The following is a 23,042-nucleotide window of genomic DNA, read 5'->3' as shown; positions in this document are numbered from 1 at the left end:
GAAGGAAGGGGACAGACTCTTTAGCAGGGTCTGTTGCAGTAGGACATGGGGAAATGGCTTCCAACTAAAAGAGGGGATATAAGAAAAAAAATTTTTACACTAAAGATAGTGACACATTGCAACCGTTTGCCCAGAGTATAGTTGATGTTCCATACATGGAGACATTCAACACCAAGCTGGTCTGGGCTCTGAGCAATCTGATCAAGCTGTAAGTATCCCTGCTCATTGCAGGGGAGTTGGACTAGATTACCTTTAGAGGTCCCTTTCAATTCAATGATTCTATGACTATTCTATGAATAATCATTGGAGGAGGCCTGGTGTCACCTGTTCAGTTTGGCTGTTGTCCAGCGTCTCAGCCTATTCTGAGACTGGAGCCAACTACAATACTACAATACTAGAGGGGCTGCAGGGGGGTATAGCCTGCTCTGTCTTCCACTGCTGCTGCTTCCTTTCTACACCATGTGGAGTGCCTCTACAGACAGGTCTGGCACTAGATCCAGGATTGGTGATCTGCCTCCCCTCTTCTATTTTTCTCTTTTTCATTTTCCCCTTACAGTTTTTAAGTAATGCAAGGTTTACTTGAATTTTCTATAAAGTTGCACAGCTTAGGTTGATATAATTAATGGGCTAAAGCATTAGGGATACATTTTTTATAGACATCTCCTATTAAAGTTGATGTTTTTTCCTCTTATGTACAGACCTTGAATGTTGTTTCACCTTAATCTAACTGGGGAGGATTTGCGAATCACAGGTGGGACATAACATTCTGCAAAAGTTCGTCACAGCTATTCAACATAATTTCACTTCTAATTAAGCCCACTTTCTTGTCACCTTTACAAAAGCAGTTCCATATTATAGAGCTGTAGCAGATACGTACCTGGTCTAAGATGGCCCACGGTATCAGCTAAGCTTCCTTTTTTAACTTTGGTGATAAATGCACAGAGTCGACCTGATTCAGTCATCTTTCCTCCTACTACCTGTTTCAAAAAGGAATTATTTTCATAGCATAAGAATTATTTTAAATTACTTAAATGTCCGGGCAAACAAAAACAGAATTCAAGGAATTCTTTGGTATTCACTTGAAAAAGACACTGGAAGTGTAAAGACAATGCAAATACAGGAAGTTAAATCATTCAAACTTACACTGTACTATAGATTTGACCCCAAAAAGTACAGCATTGGACATTAGACTGCTCACTTCTACATTTTTTAGATGTAAATAGTTATATTAATGTAACAGAATCCATGACATTCACACAAAGCATTAAATACATTTAATAAGCAATCAAGTCCTCTTTGCGATGATAAGATATAGACACTAAATAATTTTCAGTCTTGTGCATTTAAAATGTAGCATACCAATTAATCAGAGGGGAATAATCAAGAAACAGTTGGTTTTTCCTAGTAGCAGATTTTGCTCTTAAGTGTCATTAACCTCCAAATGTTGCTCAGGTCATAAAAAAAGATGATTTATTTTTCAACATTCCCCCCATCTTTTGGGGAACAGAAGTTATACCACGGTGCAGTGCTCAGCTCAAGACTGAACAGAGCTTGGTCTGCTCAGCAAGGATGCAATTTGTGCATTTTGCAGAGCAGCCATTCTCAAGAAACTTGTGAAAACATGTTTAGTCTTCACAAAATATAATTTTTTGAGACTGTCAGAGACCCTGTAGAATTCCTCTTGGTAACTAAATGTATAATGTCTTTATATGGTATTTTTAAGAATAAGAGGATGTTTAGATACACTACGTATTATGAGAATACTTACATTATAAAGGTGGCTAGTTTAACTGAGATTTGTAAGTCACTGCAAAGTTATTAATTACCAACCTTCAATCCAAGCATTGCTCCTGAGTCTCTCGGCACACTTCCATCTTTTAGTCGCTTATTTAATAAAATCCGACCAATGAGACGGTCTCCATCTTTGGACGGTTGCCAAGTTACTGGATGCTATCATTTGGTTTTAAACAAGAATACAGTCAATGTGATTTGAAGAAAAATATTTCAGTAAAAACTTTCATTTCCCGATTTTTAAAACATAGTAGATTTTATTTTAAAAACATAGTGGAAGTTTTATGATTACACTAATATTAAATGTATCAGAATGACAGAAAATTGTGCTGGTGAAGATTTATTTGGATATACAGTCCATCAAAATGTATTTCTAATGTTTCAGAACATTAGCAACTTTCCTCAATCCAATTTCTAAATATCTTACTGATCTTTGCATCTCGATGAATAGACAGATACAGATAACTCAACACAGTTATCTATGCACAGTAACAGTTCCACCAGAGTACTGTCAGAAACAACTGTAGAGGTCAATATTAGAAGTAATATTGAAAAAGCACATTTTACTTGAAACGGAAACTTGATTTGAGACGTAATTTCTCCTTTTTCTCCTTTTCTAAACATGCCAGTTTTCTATAGGACTGACAAACTTTTGCAATGTTTTACTTTCTGTCAGTACTAGTATATTAAAAGTTATAGAATATTTTTAAAGGGATGGTCTTTGCTCTCATTTAAATGTAATGAATGTTTCTTTGAATAATTATTTCACATACAGAGCATAGTTACAGTCAACATGTTATTATTCATAGAATTATATAATGGTTTGGGTTGGCAGGGACCTTTAAGATCATCTAGTTCCAACCCCCTGCTATAGGCAGGGACACCTCCCACTAGACCAGGTTGCTCAAAGCCCCATCCAGCCTGGCCTTGAATGCTTCCAGGGAGTAGGCTTTATTCCATTGCCATACACAGGCATGGTTACACATATTGTTGTATGTTGGTGCAATTACTAAAATTTTAAATAACATTTTAATTTTGTGTAATCATAGCACTTCTTCACAGATAAATACTACTTTCATGCTGTATTTCATGCAAGATTAGCAGGCATGAACGAATTCGCTTCCATTACAAGTAGTAACTCTAAAATGATGGATCATAATCTCTACCAAACAAAAAGCAAAAATAAAAATCACCAAAGCAGATAGTAAAGCCTTTAATTCTGCACAATACTGCACAAAAAAAATGGCATGGCAACAAAACAAAAGAACAATCATGACAGTGAAAGGGAAAAAAGAAAAACAACTTTTCTGTGCAGAGGAACCCAATTTTCTCCTTTTAATCTGGGACTTAAACTATTAATTTAATTTCAGTCCCAAGAGTTTGAATGCAGTAAATCAAATAAGCCAATCAGTAGAATCCTTATTGTTAATTACTTTACACTTGAAGGTAATACCATGATAGGATATTATGCAACCATAAGAACAATGTTCCTTTGTGCCTCATGTTTTTTTCTTTGGCTGCCAAACAGTAAAAGCTGCAAGCATGGAGAGATTTTTCATTTGTTTTTCTTTTCTGCACCTTAAGAAATGCTACATTGTCTCTAGAAACATCCTGCCTTCTATTTTATGAGCTATTTTAATGAGTGACAGAGAGCAAACAAAGACCAAGAGCAGGTTAAAATGCAGGCTCCATAATCTCAGTACCTTCTCGCTATGGCTATGCTCCTCGTTTAGAGTTGTGCTACTACACGTATCTACCCCAGAGTCTTTTATCTGAGGCTCAGACCATTCCAAGTCCTCTTCGAAAGACTGGTCACCAAAGCACACCATTCTCTTTTGTCTCTCGGATAAGGTGTTAGAATCCAACACAACTGCCTGCTCACTAGTTTTTCTTTTTCCCCTTTGACTGTCCCCTATAGATGTTGGATAAAAAAAAAAAAAGGATACAAAAAAGAAAAACATGCAAAGGTGTAAATAAAACAAAGGAAACGTGAAATGATAAAGGAAACTAAGTGGTAAGGCTCCACATGTCTCACCAAAGACATTGGGGATGCCTCACTGCTATGCCAAGACGTATGGTCCAACCAGTTGTAATCCATGTCTCCTGCGAGAATCAGACAGACAAGATAGTGTGGTAAAGGAAAAGTGAAAGAAAGGACAGACAAAGATACAGTAAAATTGTTAAGGTTTCTGGTTATCTTGTCTGATTCGTAATCTTTGCTAGCAGCACTTGCAAGGCACTTCCAAGAAAAAGTCAAGACGGCAACAACAGAGCACATGGAATATGAAATACAGTGAGGAAAGAGAGATGTTTGTGTGTGCCTGTGTGTGCATACAGTTGTGTATAGTGTAAAGCATCACTGATTCACAGTTTTTAACTGCAGTAAACGAAATGAAAGGGCAAACTGCATTGTAATTCATAATTTCCAAAAAGGAAAGCATTTGATTGTGGAATCAGTTCCCATCATAACCAAGAGAAATGAGTCTTGTATGAAGGAACTGATGTCTTTGCCTTCCAACACAAACTAGTGTTTTTTTGATCACTTCAGTAAAATACTTGAACAGTACTATGCTATTTTCAGCTGTACCACAGAAAACAATTTTAGAAAGGCTGAATGATCTGTTAAAATATGACAGATTGATAAGGAAAACAAATATACAAAATATCTTTGGAATAGAAAGCATATAGCATTGAAATACCCAGATAAATGTCTAGTGGTTAAATACCAGGAAGAACTCTAATAAGGTACCTTTTAACTCAGAAAAAAGGTGAAGCGTTCTGATAAGACAGATACGTATAGATATATTATAGAATCAGAATTTAACCTGTATGGCAGAAAGATGACAGGAAGAAAAGTCTGAAGCACAGTTTCAAAGAAAAGGTCTAAACACTGCTGTCCAAGAGCAGCCTCACTGATGAAGACTAGAGGGATAGTGGAATTTTAAATGAGAAAAAAATTATTACACTATGACTCCCATGACTACATGAACTAAAGGCACATGATTCCATACTGTTTCTTCCTGACAGTCATCTTCTTTTTCGTTATTACAACTTCACTTCCCCAAAACAAAGTCTGACAAAAAAGCTGTAATTTGGTTCCCTGTAATTTGCTACATAATTCCAGGAGCAGACAACTGAAATAAAACGGGCTTTCTAAGTAGAATAGTTAAAACAGATCATTCTTACCAATTCTAATTCCTGGCTATTTCCAAGAAATCATATTTTCATTGAAATGACTGTACTTAAATGAAGGTATCTATTGTTAAGAATTAAGAATCCACTGCTGCAAATTACTCGCCACGTTTCAAGGTTTTAAAATGCTCAGCCACAACAGTGATGATTACTTGCATTCCAAAACAAGCCAAGAAAAAGGAATCCAAGGGTACAGATATTACATCCTTGCTGTCCTGCAGTGAACATTCTGTATGTTTGCATACACATTATGCATAGCAATTGAGAAGGCTTTGCCAGTTCTTCATTCTTCTCCCCATATAAACTATGCACTTCTGCATGAACTTGTCAAGTGCTACATTTCCCATCATGAACTTGTCAAGTGCTACATTTCCCATCAAACTTTCACTTGTGTGTCTGTGTACAAAATAGAGAATAACCACTTTTTTTTTTTAAACGAGGAAATAAGTTACTGAAAAGTTGAGATCTCTGCTATGCACTCATCATAAAAACATTCCCAGATTTCATATATCTTAATTAACAAAAATCATCCAGTCTTTACTTGCAATTTGTATGCCCATGATATGTGTATACAGGCAAATACTTAAAGACAGAAAACAAGTAGGTCACTCTGAAAGTAATGCCTCCTATTTCCATGGAAACTACAACAGATACAAAGAACACAACAGCACAAAGCAAATTCTCAGCTACGAAACAGTCATTCATCGCAGTCACAGCCACCACCATTAGCTGTGCATTTTTGCCAGCAATGGAGAAGAGCCTGCATGCCATACTCATAAACAAATGCATCAGTAACCCATTGGCACACTGTGTTCACATCCACTGTTTGGTCTCCATCAACATTCAGCAAGCATCAATGAATGTCAATATGTGCAGTCTTTTCTTCACAGACGAATCAATTCCATACCTTTGCTTCGTCCGTGCTTCCATGTCAGATGTCATTTTGTCAGACTGCCTCTCTGCTGCCAGCACACAGCAACAACATTGTAACAGGATACTGCTGGGAAGGTTCATCCTCTACTGCCATACCAACAACATCTGCCTCTGACATTGTGGGCCAGTGTAATAAAATAGGAAGCATTACTTTTGGAGCAACCCTCTTAAGTAGCTTTCCAGTAAGTGTACATTATAGTGGATATGTGTTATATGTAGATAGGTTCATTTTATAGGCCTTTACATGAGCAAAAGTTGAGCCATGTTGGGCTCTAACAATATGATCTCTGCGCACCCATGCTTGAAACACCCACACTCTTTCAATTAGAGATATAATTTATTTTTTTCTTTTTAACTAAAACTATCCAAAATAGAAATCGACATGCATTAATGCATATGAATATGCTTGATTGATAACTAAATTTTCTAAAGACTTCCCATTTATGCAGTAAAAATAAAACGATTATTTCCCCACAATGTTCTAATTTCCCTCCACTTCCAAGAATAATAAGAAAGAGCTTCTAAGAGTAAGTTCTTTTCCATCCTATTTCACAACCTTTTAAAGGGAGTTCCCAAATATCAACTCTAGACACCGCCAATTCCTCTCTTCAATCAAGACATAAAAAGTTGACTTTCTCTTTTGCTCTGTTGTCCTGCAATAAACATCAGTTCATCTAAAATTAAAACGGTAAGAAAATGAACAGCAATTTCATACTGTTTTATTTACATATGTATTCTTTTTTCCATTAGAGTATGTACCTTCAGGTTTGGAAAAAAACTGTCAAAGAAATTGCAAATGATGAAGCCCTAGCAAGTAGTCTAGATTTCATCCTTAATACTGCATTGAGTCATCTAAACGACAGATTATAAATATTATTAAAAAAAAAATGCAATCCAAATTGTATTAATAAATCTAATTGATCTAATAAAATATATTTCTAGAAGCCTACTAGTGATTTATATTTCTATGAGACCCATGTTGCTTATTACAGTCACACTTCCTTGGAGTAAAATGAATGATCTGACAAACTGATTGAAGATCAACTTTTCAGAGCATGTCCTATGAACATTAAAATCTTGACTGGGTAAAAGTTTTCAGATCCAGTAAAATTTGAAGTAATAAATGTAAGACAGTTATTTGCTTCTCTACAAGAAAAACTATTAAACCATAATCATATCATAACAAACACAATGAATCTTTAATTCTGTTGCCAAAATGTGCAGCAGAAGTGAGAAAAACCATCATCTACTTGATAAATTATATAAGCTACAGTATCAAAGCCATCTTTCATGAAAAGCATGGTACAGTCATAGCTAATGTCATTGTAGCATCATTCAGATGCTTCCTGAGTTCAGCAGTGCAGCTGAGTACAGGAATGGACGTGTGTGAGCTTTGCCCTGATTATGGCCAGTGAACTTTGTACCGGCATGAAGAGCTTGCATGGACAAGCCAGGCTGGGACAGAAACCACGCCAGTGACCTGGCCTTTCTGTACAAATGGCATTAAGTCTTGTAAGCTTACAGATTGTTAGGGTATTTCGCTCTCATTGACTTTAGCCTCCTTAGCCAAAACCAAGCACCCAGGGGAAAAGCTTTTCTTCTTCTTCTTCCATATTTCTACAGAAGATACCACAGCAGTGGGAACTTCCCATAGCAGTAGGAACCTTGAATGTGTAGTTAAAATGGAGGACAACTGGTGTACACTGAAGTTTGTATGGCCAAGAAGGAAAGACATAAAAGAAAAGCTGTAAGGTAGATCCTGAAAAGCAGAGAGCTCTATCCCACAGGGCAGGCAAGAGAGTAAATGTGGCTGGGCACATACATAGTGCCCATAGGTGGCACGAAGGTGGCACAGAGAGCCTGAGAGCACTGTCTAGAGACAGTCACAGGAAAAACTTCCCTGGTATACAGAGCAAGGGTAGATATGGACACACTGATAGAAATGTGTACGTGTGCTGTTGTGCAGCAACAGAAGAATGCCTTCCATGATGAATTTCTGAAAACAGTCCTTACAACACAAATGCTGCCAAACCATTAAGTATCGCAATTCTACATTTCTACATAACACAGAAACATACTTTCCACCAAAAGAAACACTTTCTGAAGACATTCCCTGACAATATGCTTACGGACTTTTTTTTTTTAACAGCTTTAGCAGGATTCTTCATGGGTCAGTTATTAGGAATTCAGAAATCTCTTGATTTCTCCCTTTTCTTGAAGTGAATCTACTTGTGAGAAATGTCATTAAGAATGAAGAATGAAGACACTGGTTTACCTTCACAGAAAATGCAGCCCTGTTTTCAAACAGTACTAATACTGCTCAACAGAAAAAGTATTAGCCTTAATGGAAAGGATTACCTAATGAAAAAGGTGAAAGGGTTGCAGCATGACTGCTGAGAGAAATGTACTTACTGAAACTATTTTCTTAAGTACGTTTTGCCAGAAGGATTTAATTTATGGGAAGGGCTTTCTTCACAATTAAAGACAACTAGTCAAGTACATTTTTATAAAGGTCTTGAAATAAATTGAAACAAAGCATATCGATATGGCATACGCATTTATATGGCAGACTGTCTGCTTTCTGTAGAAAGCTTCTGCCTAGTAAAACCTGTGGGATGGAGCATTAAAAAAAAAAAAAGAAAGAAAGAAAGAAAGAAAAAAGAAAAAAACATGGGAATAGAGTTTCTTAATGGAAATTCACACTTGACTCCCACTGCTGGAAGACATACCGCCAGCCACAGCACAGTGCCATGCAACAGATGTCCTCACACACATCCATCACCTCTGCCACATAACCCGGCATGCTGGAACTCACAATATTGGTCACCAAGAAAATGGACTGCTGTTATCAGGAAGTCACAGTAAACAGGCAGACACTTTTCTCTGGGGAGCCTACCCACCACTGACAGTTGCCATCTACTTAGTACTCAAGATTCTCAGAGTGACATACCTTTGTCCTATGTTCCCTCCTTGATTTCTAACAAGGACAGTGAAAACTGGAAGTAATGAAATCTGACACCCTATGGATGTACCTCCTGTACTTTAAGACTTCTGTCTTACGAAAATGTTTAGTCCAAATGATGCTTCTGACCATAATTAAGTCATTTTCACTTCCCTGCTTCCTTCTCCTTTCTCTTTGGGAAGCCTTTGAGCTTATGCCAAAGTATTTCCAGGATAAGAAAATTCCTTCAGCAGAATGCAAAGGAAGACGCTTTGGAAAGCTTAGAAATGACAGCATTTCTAGAAGTAACCTGAAGTATCCAAAAGAAATTCATCACTATTTTATTGTTATTAAGTGTAAATTCTCAATCTCGTCTTACAGGACATGCTTTTTTCCATTTTCTGACCTGTTTACATCCGCAAAGACCATATTTATATTCATGGGCTGACCTTGCACATCTGCCTTGCCTATCTGTCTTAGTCATGTATCACCCCCACCCAATCTTCTAACTGACAGCTTCATTACAAGTCCCTCCTTGCACTGGCTTTGAACTACTATCAGCAATAACATCTTACCAAACCTAAATGAGAATACCCTTGAAAACAAACACTATTAGTAATGCAGGGCAGAATCAAACTAGTAAAACCATTACTTAATCCCAGATCTGGCCGTTGGTTCAGCAGCTCTGCCCTCTGCACCACAGGAAAGACATTCCTGCTGCCTGGAAACAGGCAGCCTAGTTCCTATGCTAAATAAGCCTACCTCTTCTCACAGGCCTGCCTGCTGAACGTTAACGAGCTCTTGGATGCAACACACATAGAAATTAACTGCTGTCTACCAGGTGACAAAAAACCATGCTTCTGAACTTGCTGGCTCAGGAGAATAGATCACTCTGGGAAGGAAACAACTGCTAGGGATAGACAGTTTCATCATACAAGCACAGAAGATCCAGTGGATCTGGGGTGTGCTGGAGTTGCAGCACAGCTGGGAACTGCACATACTCAATGAATTCATTCCTCAGACTTTGAAAATATTTCAGGCAAACACACCTGTCTTGCTGCCAACAGCAAGGCAACAGTGAAACCTGCTAAGCCAGCTGGAAAGCAGCCTTATAGCAACATGGAAGAGAATCCAGCACATTACTGGAGACCCACAGAACTTGTGAAAAACAGCTGCAATGTTTAAGAAACACTTCTGGGTCTTATGTGCTTATGATATCAACTTTTTGTTAATTTTTTTTTCATTACCATTTCAATTTACACTCATCATAGGAGGCTTAGATAAATTTAAGAAGTAAGTAGCTTCAGAAAACTTATTTAGCAATAGGAAACAACTTCACTTTGTATTGGCTTGCCCTATATCCAGATTTTCCAAAATAAATGCTCTTTTCACATCCTAAAGTTATCTTTCGGCAAAACGACATCTGACAGACTCAGGGGCACAGGATTTACTGCACATGAGCTGACTACTAAACGTAAACCTATTTCTTCTTGGACAGTTTGGACAGGCATATGATCTTGAGACCATTGTAAGGCAGTGTTTAACCAGGTGCACATTTTAAATTCTTCAGAAATAATTCTACTGACAGAATACAAACAGTATAAATCAGTGGTTTCTTCATATAATAAGCTTGAGCCTACTAGAATAGCAGGAGCCAATGCAAATAAGAAAAACATATTTTTCAACATGTGTACATATATAAACGTAGATCCCTCTAATACTTATTAGACAGTAAAAATAACAGAAAACTATTTTGTGTACTTTTTATTTTTGAGCTTTAAAGAAACATCAAGCTTCCAAACTTTGATGTTAGTGTTAATTACAGAAAATAACCGTAAGCCACTGAATCCATATATCCTAATTACTAAGTAAAACTCATAGTTACCAAGTAAAGGCCAGCAAACTCTGTATCACAACAGAAAGTGAGGGAATGGGTTCTTTATGAAATGTGACATCGAATTCACAAACAATACCATAAACACAGCATGTCACTTGTACTCATGGCAAAGAAGTATTCATCAGGAGAACAATCCCTCACAAGTAAAACTGAAATAGTGACATGCCAGGAATGAAAGGAAGATCATCTTAGCTCAGTTTTAAAGAAACAAATGTATTAATTCATGCTAGCAGCCTATATTTTTATCTCCACAGTCATAAAGAGTTAACGCTAATGAAAGGAGACACTGCCAACATCAGGATGCCTCTTACCATAGACACATCATTATCTAGAATCAATTTCCATCAGCAACCTAACAGCCTCCCATATATTAAGATTGAGGATCAGCTAGTTGTTCCATTGATCACATCTTTTTCCCTTCTCTCCATTTATTCCAGTCAGAGCCAATGATATCTTGCTACTAAATTGTGATACTGATAAATAATTGTCCTGTGATTTTCAGTGAGAGATAACCAATGATCAGAGAACCAATAATCTGTGTACGTAATAAAATAATAACATAGAGAAGCATAGTAATAATACTGTGTTTGAAAAATAGAAATAATTCAAATTTTGAAGAGAAGCAATTTTATAAAATAATCAAATCCTCATCTCAGTTCCTGTTAATCAGTGCCTTTTTCTGTTCTTTAATGGACAAGACCATTACTTGGTTTTGTCTGGGAGGGAAGAAATGCCTCACTTTTAACTCTCACATAGCTGCTCTCCCATAAGGACAGTGGAGGGAAAGGGTGAGGAGGAAGAGGCCAAGTTCACATTTTTGTGTGTAGTATTCCCAGTAGCTTATAGAAAGCTCTTATTTGGCACAGCAATGGACATTAACCTCATTCTAAATGTCTTAATCGCTGATGAAGAAGCACAGATTTTAGAACAGAAATAAGAATAACCTTAAAAAGTATGGTACTCCATATGTGAACAACTAGGCATTTAAAAAACAAATGCACCACTGAAGAGCCAGGATAACTTATCTTTTGTCTGTAATTCTCAATTTGTATTATGCAGAAAGGCATTGGCAAAATTTTAAATTCTACCTAACAATCAAGAGAGAAATGCAACTACTGTGCTTTACATCCCTGGTGTAACATTAAACTATTCTCTCTACAGCTGCTTGAAAGGAGGCTGCAGAGAGTAGGTGATGGCCTCTTTTCAGGTGACAAGAGACCGGACACGAAACAATGGTCTCAAGCTGCACCAGGAAGATTTAGAGTGGGTGTCAGTAACAATTTCTTCATGGAAAGGATGGTTAGGCACTGGGACAGGCTGATGGCTGGTGGAGTCCCCATCCCTGGAGTATTTAAGAAATTGTGTGGACTGGCACTGAGGGAGATGGACAGTGGTGGATGGATAGTGGTTTAGTGTCAAGGTGGATGGTTGGACCTGATGATCTTAAAGCTCTTTTCTAACATGAAAGATTCTATGACTCACAACATGGAAATACAGTATTTCAATACCAGTCATGGCAATTCCTCCCTTTTGAAACTGATGTAACATTTCATACACAGCATACTAATTACAGCCTTCCTGATGGTGTAAACAAATATAATTTTTAATTAACTCAAGCTGCCAGCTTCTCAAAGCTGCAGCAGACATGCCATAGACTGACTTCACTGTTGAAATGATTTGGTTTGAGAAACAAGAACTAATTCACAGCAGTAAACGCAAAGCATCTCATCCATCTCTGACAGCACACGTGTGATGAACTGTCTAGAAACATATAACACAACTGCTGATCCTGCAAGCAGGACTGGCAGCAAAAACAAACAAACAAACAAACAAAAACAGTGTAAAAGGGTTTTTCATCACCTTGACACCACAATAGAAGCCTCTGTAAACTAGTAATTGCATCATTAATTATTGATCTCCTTTTAATTGTTGCCATGAGGAAAGTAATTTGGTGTATAAAGAAAACATCTGTTGCTTTAAGTTTGGTTTAACAAGTTATTTTTGTCAAACCTTTTCTTTCAAGGAAATTAATTAACTACTGAAGAACAGTAAACCTAAAAAATTCAGTGGCTTCCAGAAATAACAACCATAATGAGCTAATTTAGCTGCACACTTTCTATGCACAGGCTTGACAGTATGCCAAAATTAGCAAAATTAGCTAAGCGCGATGGTGCCTTGCACCTGGTTTAACATATAAATGTGCGCAAAAAAAAAATGTTTGTTTGTCTTTGAGACAAGCTTTGCAACACAAACTTTTATTTTGTTCCTACACACACGTTACATGCAGACATGTGCACGTACTAACATTAATACACCCGCTATACTTAGAGGAAAGTTAGGTTGCAAATATTCAGAGAGTAAGAATGATCTGAGACTTCGTTTGCCACGAAGCTTAATTTAGTTCCTAACAAATGTATTAATGTATAACCATTCACAATTCAATGGTGAGCTTCTTCACATCCCTCCAGCACACAGTGTGAAGATTAAATAAGTAACTAGTCAATATTCTTGTATCTTCAACTAATGTCCCTTTTCACTAGTGACTAAACATAATCTAAATAAAACATTGTCTCTTGACACTCTCTTGGTGTTCTCAGAATATGCTAGTTCTGTGCAAGTCAGAGTTACATTCAAGGAATTTTTCTTTATAGCCAGACTATATAAAGAAATGAGGTGAATGTTGCAATTAACCTCTTCTAAAATGAATTGTTGACATAAGGACACAAAAGCAGAAAATGTCAAATATCCCAAACAGTTTTCAGTGCCAAACTTCGGAAATACAGGACTTGAATTTTCTTCAAGAACTTCATGGCATGTGGGACTGCCTTTTCCTGGCTTTACTATACTCACTAAATGACAAGAAGTTAGAAAAAAATTCTGCTTTCCAAAAAAGCATTATATATTAATATATATCTGCCTAGTACTGCCCATATATAAATAAACAAACTGGATGGAGATCTTCTTTGCAGAGGAACTGTACAATGACATTCTTCAAAGAAAATCAGTATGATTGGCAAAATGTTGTGTAGATACAAGTGCAAGATTGTTAAGATTTTATATACATACATATATATATATGTATGAATATACCTATATTCATATTCCAGAATTAATTTTGAATCCCAATGATAAAAGGTACATTTCTTAATTGCAATTTTCTGTGTCTTCATCATTTCAGAAACATGCAGAACAATGGAAGAAGCCTACACAAATGAAGAGTTGGTTGATGCTAGCTCTGTAATTATTTCATTTAGCTGAATACATAAATAAGCATGTTGCTCAGGGACCTTTCTGCAGTCAACAAGAACCACTCCCATAATTACAGCCTTCATGGTAGCTGAAGCCATAATAAAGGTTACATAAGCAATTTAATCTCAGTCTCCTATTTTTAATATGACTATAATTATCTAAAAATATATCTAAGGCTCTAGAGTTTCTCGAATAAGTTTAAGCAAAAGGTCAGTATTTTTCACTTTTTACAGAAAATTCCCACACATCCTCTACTTTTTTAAATTTATAGAAAGTTGAGATGAAAGGAGAGAAAAAAGCCATGTTATTTAGTGCTGTAAAAACAACAGGAAATTCTACCTCAAAAATTGGACCAGCTCTTACATTACAGAAACTCTCATTGCAGAAAATGGTCCTTCAGCAGGTGTAACTTCCCTTGCCCACACCACAGGTGGCTTTGACAGGCAGGCAAGCAGTTAGGTGAGCCAGAGCAGAATGTGCCCATTTCTGATATAAACACCAATATAACTGCACCAAGTGACCTGTTTTTCATAACAAATACATCATGTACAACAAAGAAAATTGTTTGCAAAATCCACCAAGTGACTTCAGATAAAATTCTGTAAGGAACTTGTGATGCAGTCACTTTCTAAACACCTTCTCCTCATTCAATTGCTCCTTTCCTTGGATGTGCACCTTACTCAGCAGCACAATCAACCTAGATTAACATAGTTTTCCAAACTAAAGGCTTTTTCCATTCAGCTTGTTGCTCTTCAAGACAGTTTTATCTTCATAACGTAACACATTAAACATAAACATTTTTCTTTTTTTTTTTTTATTTTTTCATATTATAAGTATCAGAAAACTATTTAAATTCATCTCCAGGGGATTCCTCTGATTGAAATATTACTAGTATAGAATAAATTCTGTGCTGCCTCATATGGGAAATGAGAGGTAGGTAGGGCAGAGGCTGCTGCCCTTCCTCGTCAGCCAACCTGACATTTCTGCACAGAGCTCAGATGTGGAAAAAAAGTATTATGGGATCCAGCTGGCATAGGTGCCATCACAACAACCTTAACAGATATGGCCAACTGACTCATAAGCAATGAAAGGAACATTTCCCTCTTTTAAAGCTGACAGAGAGCAATTGGAAATGCACCCATTAGTCCCCTGAAAGACTGCTCAGCAAATTTTTTTTCAATCTCCCCCAAATGCTTTTCTTTTCTGCCTGTGTCTGCCCCGCACAATCAAACACTACAGAACACCTCTGCTGTGCTGAGAACTGCAGTCCTTGCCCAAATACAGGGTTTTATACAAAGGCGACCTCAAATAAGCTATAAGCTAATAAACTTGGAACATTTCTTACCTGAGCATCATTGGAAAAAAACATCTGGAGTGATATCTTAAAGAATTTATTTTACTGTGATTAGAAATAATTAGTTTTTTCTTTGTTTGTTTTTGCTTGCAATTATGCAAGATAATTTGGAAAGTTTCTGTCCATTAAAAGGAAGAAAAATAGCTTAAAAGATAATCTTGACTTATAATATTGCAAACATAATAACATAGCTACACAATTTACACCTATTATTACACATTTCATAGTGGACTGTGATTTTTAATTTGCATTTCTAGCACTAATTTCTTGAAATAAAGAGATAGTGGTGTCTGCAAATGTGGGATTGGTTGTCTTCAAAGCTGTTGTAAACACAAGCAGTTAATGACTTTTTAGGGTGACATTGCTGTTGCTGCATATTTTTTTTTAGATCATCCCCTGTCAAATTCAATAGAGAATTGGCAAGTATGACATGCTTTGGGAACAACAACTTTGGCAAACTACACATCTCAACTGAAACAGCTTTTAATTTTAACTGCCGCTTTGCTATTGTTCAGTATCTTTTACTTAGCTGTTTTCAAGTGGGACTATAAGCAGAAACATAGCTTCCACATTTCAGATGTGACTGTTCTTAAGAGCAGTTTCCTATCATCTTACTTTTGCTTGTTTGTACATCTTTATTTATTTCATAAGCAAAGTATAATAAGCAATGTGTTATTTCTTTTAGTGAAGTCAGAAGCAAGAAGGATTGATTGATATCACAAATATACCTTACTCCCTGTCTTTCATTTATTTCCAGGCATTGGTTTCCAGGGACAGGTGAAGAAATTTCTGCTCTTTTTTCTTAATTCTAAACTGCTTAATAGGAGTTTGCCTGTTCTTAGAGGGAATAGAAGTTCAGCTTTCATACTAATTCTGTGCTGCTGCCCTAAACAAGACGCAGGAATCTTTCAAGGCAACATATTACTGTGGGTCATGAGTTACGAGTTACTAATCTATGGTGCAAGGTGACCAGTGACCTCATTGTGACAACCTGGTATGCTGAGGAATGGGAGCAATCTCATCTGTCAGAGGCATAACAAAACTGCTGACTCTGCAAGATTCATGCACTTTGTAGTTCCTCTGTAAGCTGTCTATTCTTGTGAAGAATTGTTTCAGAACAGTTGTGTAACCAGCAAACCAGGTATGTGGGATGTCAAGACTCTGCAGTCTCTGGGAGACCCAGCAGGCAGAGACAGGCAAGTCCCAGCCTAATAACTGGACACTCCGACAGATGTTCCACATGGGACACTTTGGTCCCTGTTCCTAGGTTTCACCTTTTACGAAGTCTTAATTACTTAAGCAGCTAGAAGGGATAAGACGCAAAAAGAATAGATTTAAGAGAGCTTTGGACATAGTAAAAGTGATGTGAAGTCAACATAAAGGAATGAATAAATCCTAATAAGAGAGTCAAATGGGCATCACAGTTCAGAGATTTAAAAGATTTTGACTTTTGCAAAATTTGTTATGACCCAGTGTGAAGGAAAGAAAGAAGAGAAGCACCCAGAATACACAGAAAGAACCCTGGCAGCAGGAGGTAACTGAACTGAATGCAAGAAAAAATAGATCTACGCTTTGTTTAAATGCTTTGTGTCTCAGTGGAAGAACTCACTTCAACCAAAATTTTGGCAAGAGACCCCCTCCAACTGAAATCTAACGAGTATAATCAAAGTTAACTGAAATGTGAATCTTTACTTGCTCCCATAGCACTAATGAGCAACGAGCCAGAAATACAAGGAACTTGAATGCTAAGCTTTGCTCTGACAGTGATCCACTGATTTCCAGTTGGTAAAATTCAGATACTAAGCTTTCTTTCACCTAAAAGGATATATGTATGAATGCGAGCTACTCAAAACCACTGTGATGAGCTTCCAGCAAAGGGTCATGAAAAAAAAAGGCACAGCTTCAATCATCCAAGCTCTTTAAAAAGAACAAGAAGAATAAATGTCAGTCTCATTTCTTCATGTAATAACCATTCCCTACAGTGAAAAAAGCAGATGATGCTGAAAAACTGACTATAAAGTAACTCAATTACAGATTTTAGTGCAAAGAAAATATTTCCGGAATCAAAACTACAGCTCTGGAGCAGAGCAATGTTGTGTGCAGGCAGCAGTTGCAGAGAAGAAGTGATCAGGACTGGGCTCTGATGTTGTGCACAAAGGTGCAGCTATCTTCACAAAGGTGAACACACATTGCTGAGACTCCCTGGATTGGTAAGCAGGAGCTTATTTTGTCACACTGAATAGAATTCAAGAGTGACCTCGATGCTTCACACCAGCACTATTTTACAAAGCTCCTACTTACAGTTCTTATTTGCTTTAGATTTAAATTACATTCTAGCAGGATAATTAGGAAAGCAGAAAGAAATGTCATCAAAATTTATCTAGTTTAATTATTTTACGCTTGCCATAAGAAGGAATTTAAATTAAATTATTCCATCAATGTGTTAATAATACAAAAAAAAAAAAAAAGGTACTTATTTGGGAGTTAGCATATGTCTTTCTAACTCAATTTGGACATTATTAATTTCAATATTCAATATTCAAAAATGTTGATTATACCTTACGATACTGTGTTCTACCTAACAACATCAGAATGCTGTTCTCAGTCTATGCTTGAAATCAGGCAGAATGTTGTCAGCTGACATTGCAGACATGAATGTAAGCAAGAATCTAATCAGCATTTCTCAAATTACATTCATAGGGTATTTTTCAGCTTTTGGCATAGGGAAATACTTGGTTTTGCTGTATATAAATATATCCCTTTTAAAGGCATATTTTGATGAGTTGGGTTTTTTGATGTTTTACTAACATCACAGAAGTAAGGTTCACATAAACAGTATCATCGTTAACTAAATTAAATGAATTAAATACACAAAGTATATTCTTGGACACATCTTTGTTGCACAGAGAGGAAAAATACATTCCTTCCTATGTATACAAAGCCCTCACTTTGGAGATTATAAAATACTACAAAAATCATTGTACCTCACTTTCATCTGTCAAGACTAGTTATTTTTGTAGTTAAAAAAAATATGCCTCGGGTGACTAACGTCACATGGGTTATTCTGAGATGAAATGTGTGAAGTAGCATTGTTACAAAAGCCTTATGTTAATATTCACAAACATTTTGGTCTTTTTGTAAGCAGATAATGCTGCACTTAATGGAAGCGTTCCAGAAGTAACTTGTCAAAAAGTTCTGTTTACAATAAAAAGATATTATTTCTTTCAGATATTGAGTACTGCTTTATTGCACTGCTTATCAAGTGTACTTTTATTATTTGGCTATTCCACGTAAGTCCTCAGTCTGTTTCTCAATAGAGCTGTCTGAAAAACCTGCACCATATTGTGCAGCCTGTGGACAACATAACAGTGGATCAGCAGGGATGATGTTCCTTGTCAGGTTTGTGATTACTATCATCATCTGACAATCAAAAAAAGTACTACTCTCTTTCAAAAGTTATTCCTAGAAACTTATTTCATACATTTCGTGTAATTATGCTAGATTCTATTACTAGCTACCAGAAGAATACAGGGTACATTAGAGTTATAAGCCAGTTAACTGAATTCCTAGATTCGATCATGCATTAACAGTAAATCTACTGACAAAGATGACCATATTCCATATGAATGCCTCCAAAGGAAATAGAGAAATTCTCAGCTAACTTCTGAACTCATGACTTGCATATTCTGCCCTTTGCTCTACCATGCTCGTTATTCATGACTGTCAACAATGGCTAACAGGTCTCATTAATATTTCAAATTGTAAAGTGAATTCATTTTTTGTACTTTTTCCTACCAATGGAAATATTTTTCAGCTACAGGCAAGAAACATTTGTGTGTACATGCTAATACATTTCTCTAGAGCAAGTTCCAGATTTTAATGAAGAGCTTCCCAGAGGATAACATCAAATCCCACATACACAGTTCCCAGGCTGGATTTCCACTCCCAACTGATGTATTTTTCAGTCATTTTACTTGCAGTATTGTAAATGGCTAACTAGTATGTTGGGTAAAAGAAATCAAATTTCTGTTTTCTTAGGATCTGGCATCAGTGGAAAATCTTCCACTGCTCTTGAAAAGAACTTCAGCAATCAAAACAGCAGAAAAAGGTAAAGGCCTCAGGCAAAAAGTCAATGCTACCAACCAATATCATAACCAGAACTAAGATGTCCAGGCATTGCTCATCTGACAGGGACTACAAAAATGTGCAGCTCTACACCAAACTCTAAATGATTTCTGGATGAAATCTGCCCATATTACAACACATACCGTGCTAAGAAAACAACCTCATCAGCTCTATGAACACATTGCTTAACCTCTACAACAAGCAAGAATGAATAATTTCAGAGATGGGCTTTCCTCCACATTCTAATTTAGTTATATGACATTAAGTAATAGGGAAACGGGAACATAATGAGTTGTATATGAAAATAATTGTTGTTAAAAGTAATGAAAGCCACAAGTCCAGGTACTAAGAAATGGAAAATGCTTTGTTGATATCAAGTTCTCAGCTTTGCCCTTTCTCATCCTGTCTGTATCTACAGCTGTGAGCCGTACATCTTCTAACACTGCACAGATACCAGCTATAAGCAAAAAAAACAAAAAAACAAAAAGCTTCACAAATTGTAATGAAATCTCCATTATGTACAGTGCATATTCTTCATCTTTTCTAATGACTTAATTGCTTAGGAAGAAGGAAATGTACCTTTATCATATTTATGAAATGTTGGATTTTTCTGGTTATTCATGAATTTATTAATGCCTCTACATATTCCTTGCTAAATAATAATAAAATTATTTGTACTGCAGTTCACAAGTCTGCAATGAGCTTCTTAACATATTTGTTTCTCTGGTATAAAAAATGTTTCATGACCAAGGTTTTTGTATTTTGTAAATACTGGTAGCACTTAGCACGCATTTACAGTCTCATCAGGACTGTTTTATGTGCTATTTTCTTCATTTAACACCAGTCTATCAAATTTCAGCCCTGGGTCTCAAAACACTTTAAGAAGAAGCTCATATCATTTATAATGTATTTCGAGCTGCAAAGGTAAGGAAGGAAAGACTAAGTCATCTGATCACAGCAGTGATACAAAATAGGTAAAATGAAACCATACAATAATCACCAAACACGACAAACACTGTAATTCACAAAATATTTGCATACAAAATATATAATGGCACATGAACTTGTAAATCTAGTAGTCTTCTTTCTTTTTGAATACAGATTTTCAAATTATTAGAACACAAAAGTGGGAATTTATGTATAATTATTTAAGAGTAGAGCGTGTAATGATCTTGAGGAGAAATTTTGGCTCATTTTCTCAGAACTTTATCATTGCTGTGCAAAAAGAAAGGAAGAAAGAAAGGAGCGAAGTATACGTTTACTTTCTTTGCCTGTAAAACTGCTTATCTCTATCCCTCTATCTTAGTCACTGAGCTGGAGGTGGGATTACTTTGATCTGACACACTTGAGCAGCAGAGTAAATGTTCAGAGCAGGAAAATACACCTCATCCTCTAATAAATTATTTTCTCTTTTCATCCCATCCTACAGTGGACCAGACCACCACAACATTTCAGGAAAAAACACAACAGTAATTAAGAAGCTGAAATCCCAATAAAAGATTCAAAGTTCCCAAACCAGGTTTCCTTTTGCAGTGCCCACACAGTGAGCAGCCATGAGAGACCTCTGGAGGTTCTGTATCAGCAATCCTTTTAGTCATCTTAACAGTCCTGCTGTGTCAATGACAGGCATTAGCTTCGCAGTCCTTCTATTTGCTTCGTTGCAGTTCTGCAGCCTTAGGTGCAGATCTAGGGCGACAGGCAGGATTTACTGCCCTCCTGTCCTACTGCACAGCCCAGATCAGCCTCGTGTCCCAATTCTCTTTGCTGCAAACACCTACTTCAAGGCCCATGCTGTTCTCATTTTTCCTCCTTTTCCTTGATACCTCCATTTTCTTCTCTGCTCTCCATTCCCACTGTTTTATTTCCTTTTCTTTACCAAGGTGCCAGAAAAAGCAGACAGATTCTGCTCCATGATTCCCCTCCTCAGGCTGGCAGAGACTTTGCAACTATTTCCTTATCCACATTTTGTCACCATGTTGGACTACGCTGGCATCACTGTTAGGAAAACCTCACCAAGTTTTACAACCAAAATGCCATGGAAATGAATCCAGTGTGAACAAACTGATAGCAAACCAACACACAATTTTTCCATGTTATAAAGGCTCCACGTTTCTCGGTTTCTGCATGCAATCCTAATTTAATTTCTTCTCTGAATCTGAATAGTTTGCTAGGTCAAATCTTATCCTGTAACACATGAAGAAGAAAAACTAAAATCTTAGCATATAGACATCTAACATCAGAACTATCATCTGGTAAATCTGCTTTCCAAACAGCAATGGGTAAAGACCAGCAGAGAAACAAAGAACATAGAAAAGACTAAAGATTAAACACAGAAATGTGTTCAGATAAAAGGTGGCTATTCTCAAAGACTTGAGTTACAGAGGACTCTGGGGCTCCTCTGGGACGGAACATAAAAAGCAGAGATGGAATTGCACCACGTTTTCACTGACTAGAGATTTTCTATATTCTAGATCTGCTTGGTAGTACAAACAGCCTTCAAAAGTGCTCAACAAACTCAAATTTCCACACAGGCTTTGTAAAGGTACTAAGGAGTTTTTCTTTGTGTTCTTAGCTTGCAGACAGACCCTGCAATTCACACTGCCTTAGGTTAGCATCCCTTCCCCAATACACTGCTGGTGCCAGCGTGAGTGACGTCAAACAAACCAGAACACTGCACAGTCTGTGTATGAAGAAGTTTAGAATAGTTGAATCAAGAAACTGGTTGTGAGAAATCAAAGTCCCTGTAGATGTAAATATCTACAACTGCAAAATAAATTCCAGGACAGAAGACTGGGAAGCTTGTTTAGTTTAAACACAGTATCTCATTGTCATTGATCATAATATGAAAAATTCAGAAACTGGTGTCACGTTGTCTCAGCTTTATCATACTTCAGACTTTGTTGACGCCAAAACACTGTTTTATTATTTTGCAGTAGAAGCATCTAGTTAAAAGCAAAACATTACCTACTTTCTTTTCCTCTCTGATTTCTTCAGACTGTGTGCATTTTGTTCCATGAGGAATGCTCATCAAGGGAACAGAACGCGCCACCTGAACGCTTTTCAACCGTGTTACAATCCTACATTGTTTCATGCCATAAATCAAGTGTTGTGACACAGCCTCCTTTAGAAAGAAGAATGTGCATGACATGCTTTTTACTGCTTAGTCATATGTGTGATGCTATAAAAAGACGTAAGCCTTACAACCTTCTTATCAGAGATATTTTAATTCTACACTCCAAATGTGCATGTCTGTCATTGAATCCACCATCAGTTTGAATTTTGCTGCCCTGAATACCACTCTTCCACAAATATACTTCTCTTGCACTGCTGATACTATATTTGTGATGACATTTTCCCTAAATATTCTCTATAATAAGAAACTGTCAAATAATTGTTGATATCAGAGAGCTCATATTTGTATAAATATAAATGAATCTCTAACACATAACATTGTTTTACTTGAAAATAAGACTAAAAACTCCAAATTTCAAACAGAGGTAAGGTATAGCTTTAGGGAAAGAAACCAAAAAACTACAGTCAGGCCATAGATGTAATTAATA

General features: G+C 36.7%; 1 protein-coding gene across 24 annotated transcripts in view; it reads right to left on the bottom strand.

Moving 5' to 3' along the window:
• RIMS2 (regulating synaptic membrane exocytosis 2) overlaps positions 1-23,042 on the bottom strand; it is a 436,018-nt gene that overhangs the window by 198,501 nt on the left and 214,475 nt on the right. For 17 of the 24 annotated variants that reach the window (XM_090137872.1, XM_090137886.1, XM_090137874.1 and 14 more), the window contains 3 exons: positions 3,827-3,894; positions 1,831-1,950; positions 878-977 (listed from right to left, as the gene is read on the bottom strand). In XM_090137872.1, coding sequence (XP_089993998.1) covers positions 878-977; positions 1,831-1,950; positions 3,827-3,894 — 288 coding nt within the window. Of the gene's footprint in view, positions 1-877; positions 978-1,830; positions 1,951-3,494; positions 3,704-3,826; positions 3,895-23,042 lie in introns of all 24 variants that reach the window. The other 7 variants (XM_090137865.1, XM_090137871.1, XM_090137889.1 and 4 more) reach the window with 1 other exon arrangement.

This window comes from Phasianus colchicus, chromosome 3, assembly GCF_987193195.1.
Source record: "Phasianus colchicus chromosome 3, bPhaCol1.hap1.1, whole genome shotgun sequence".
In the NCBI taxonomy this organism is placed as follows: Eukaryota; Metazoa; Chordata; class Aves; order Galliformes; family Phasianidae; genus Phasianus; species Phasianus colchicus.
Note: the sequence above shows the minus strand (reverse complement) of the source record. Positions and strands in the feature narration are given on the sequence as shown.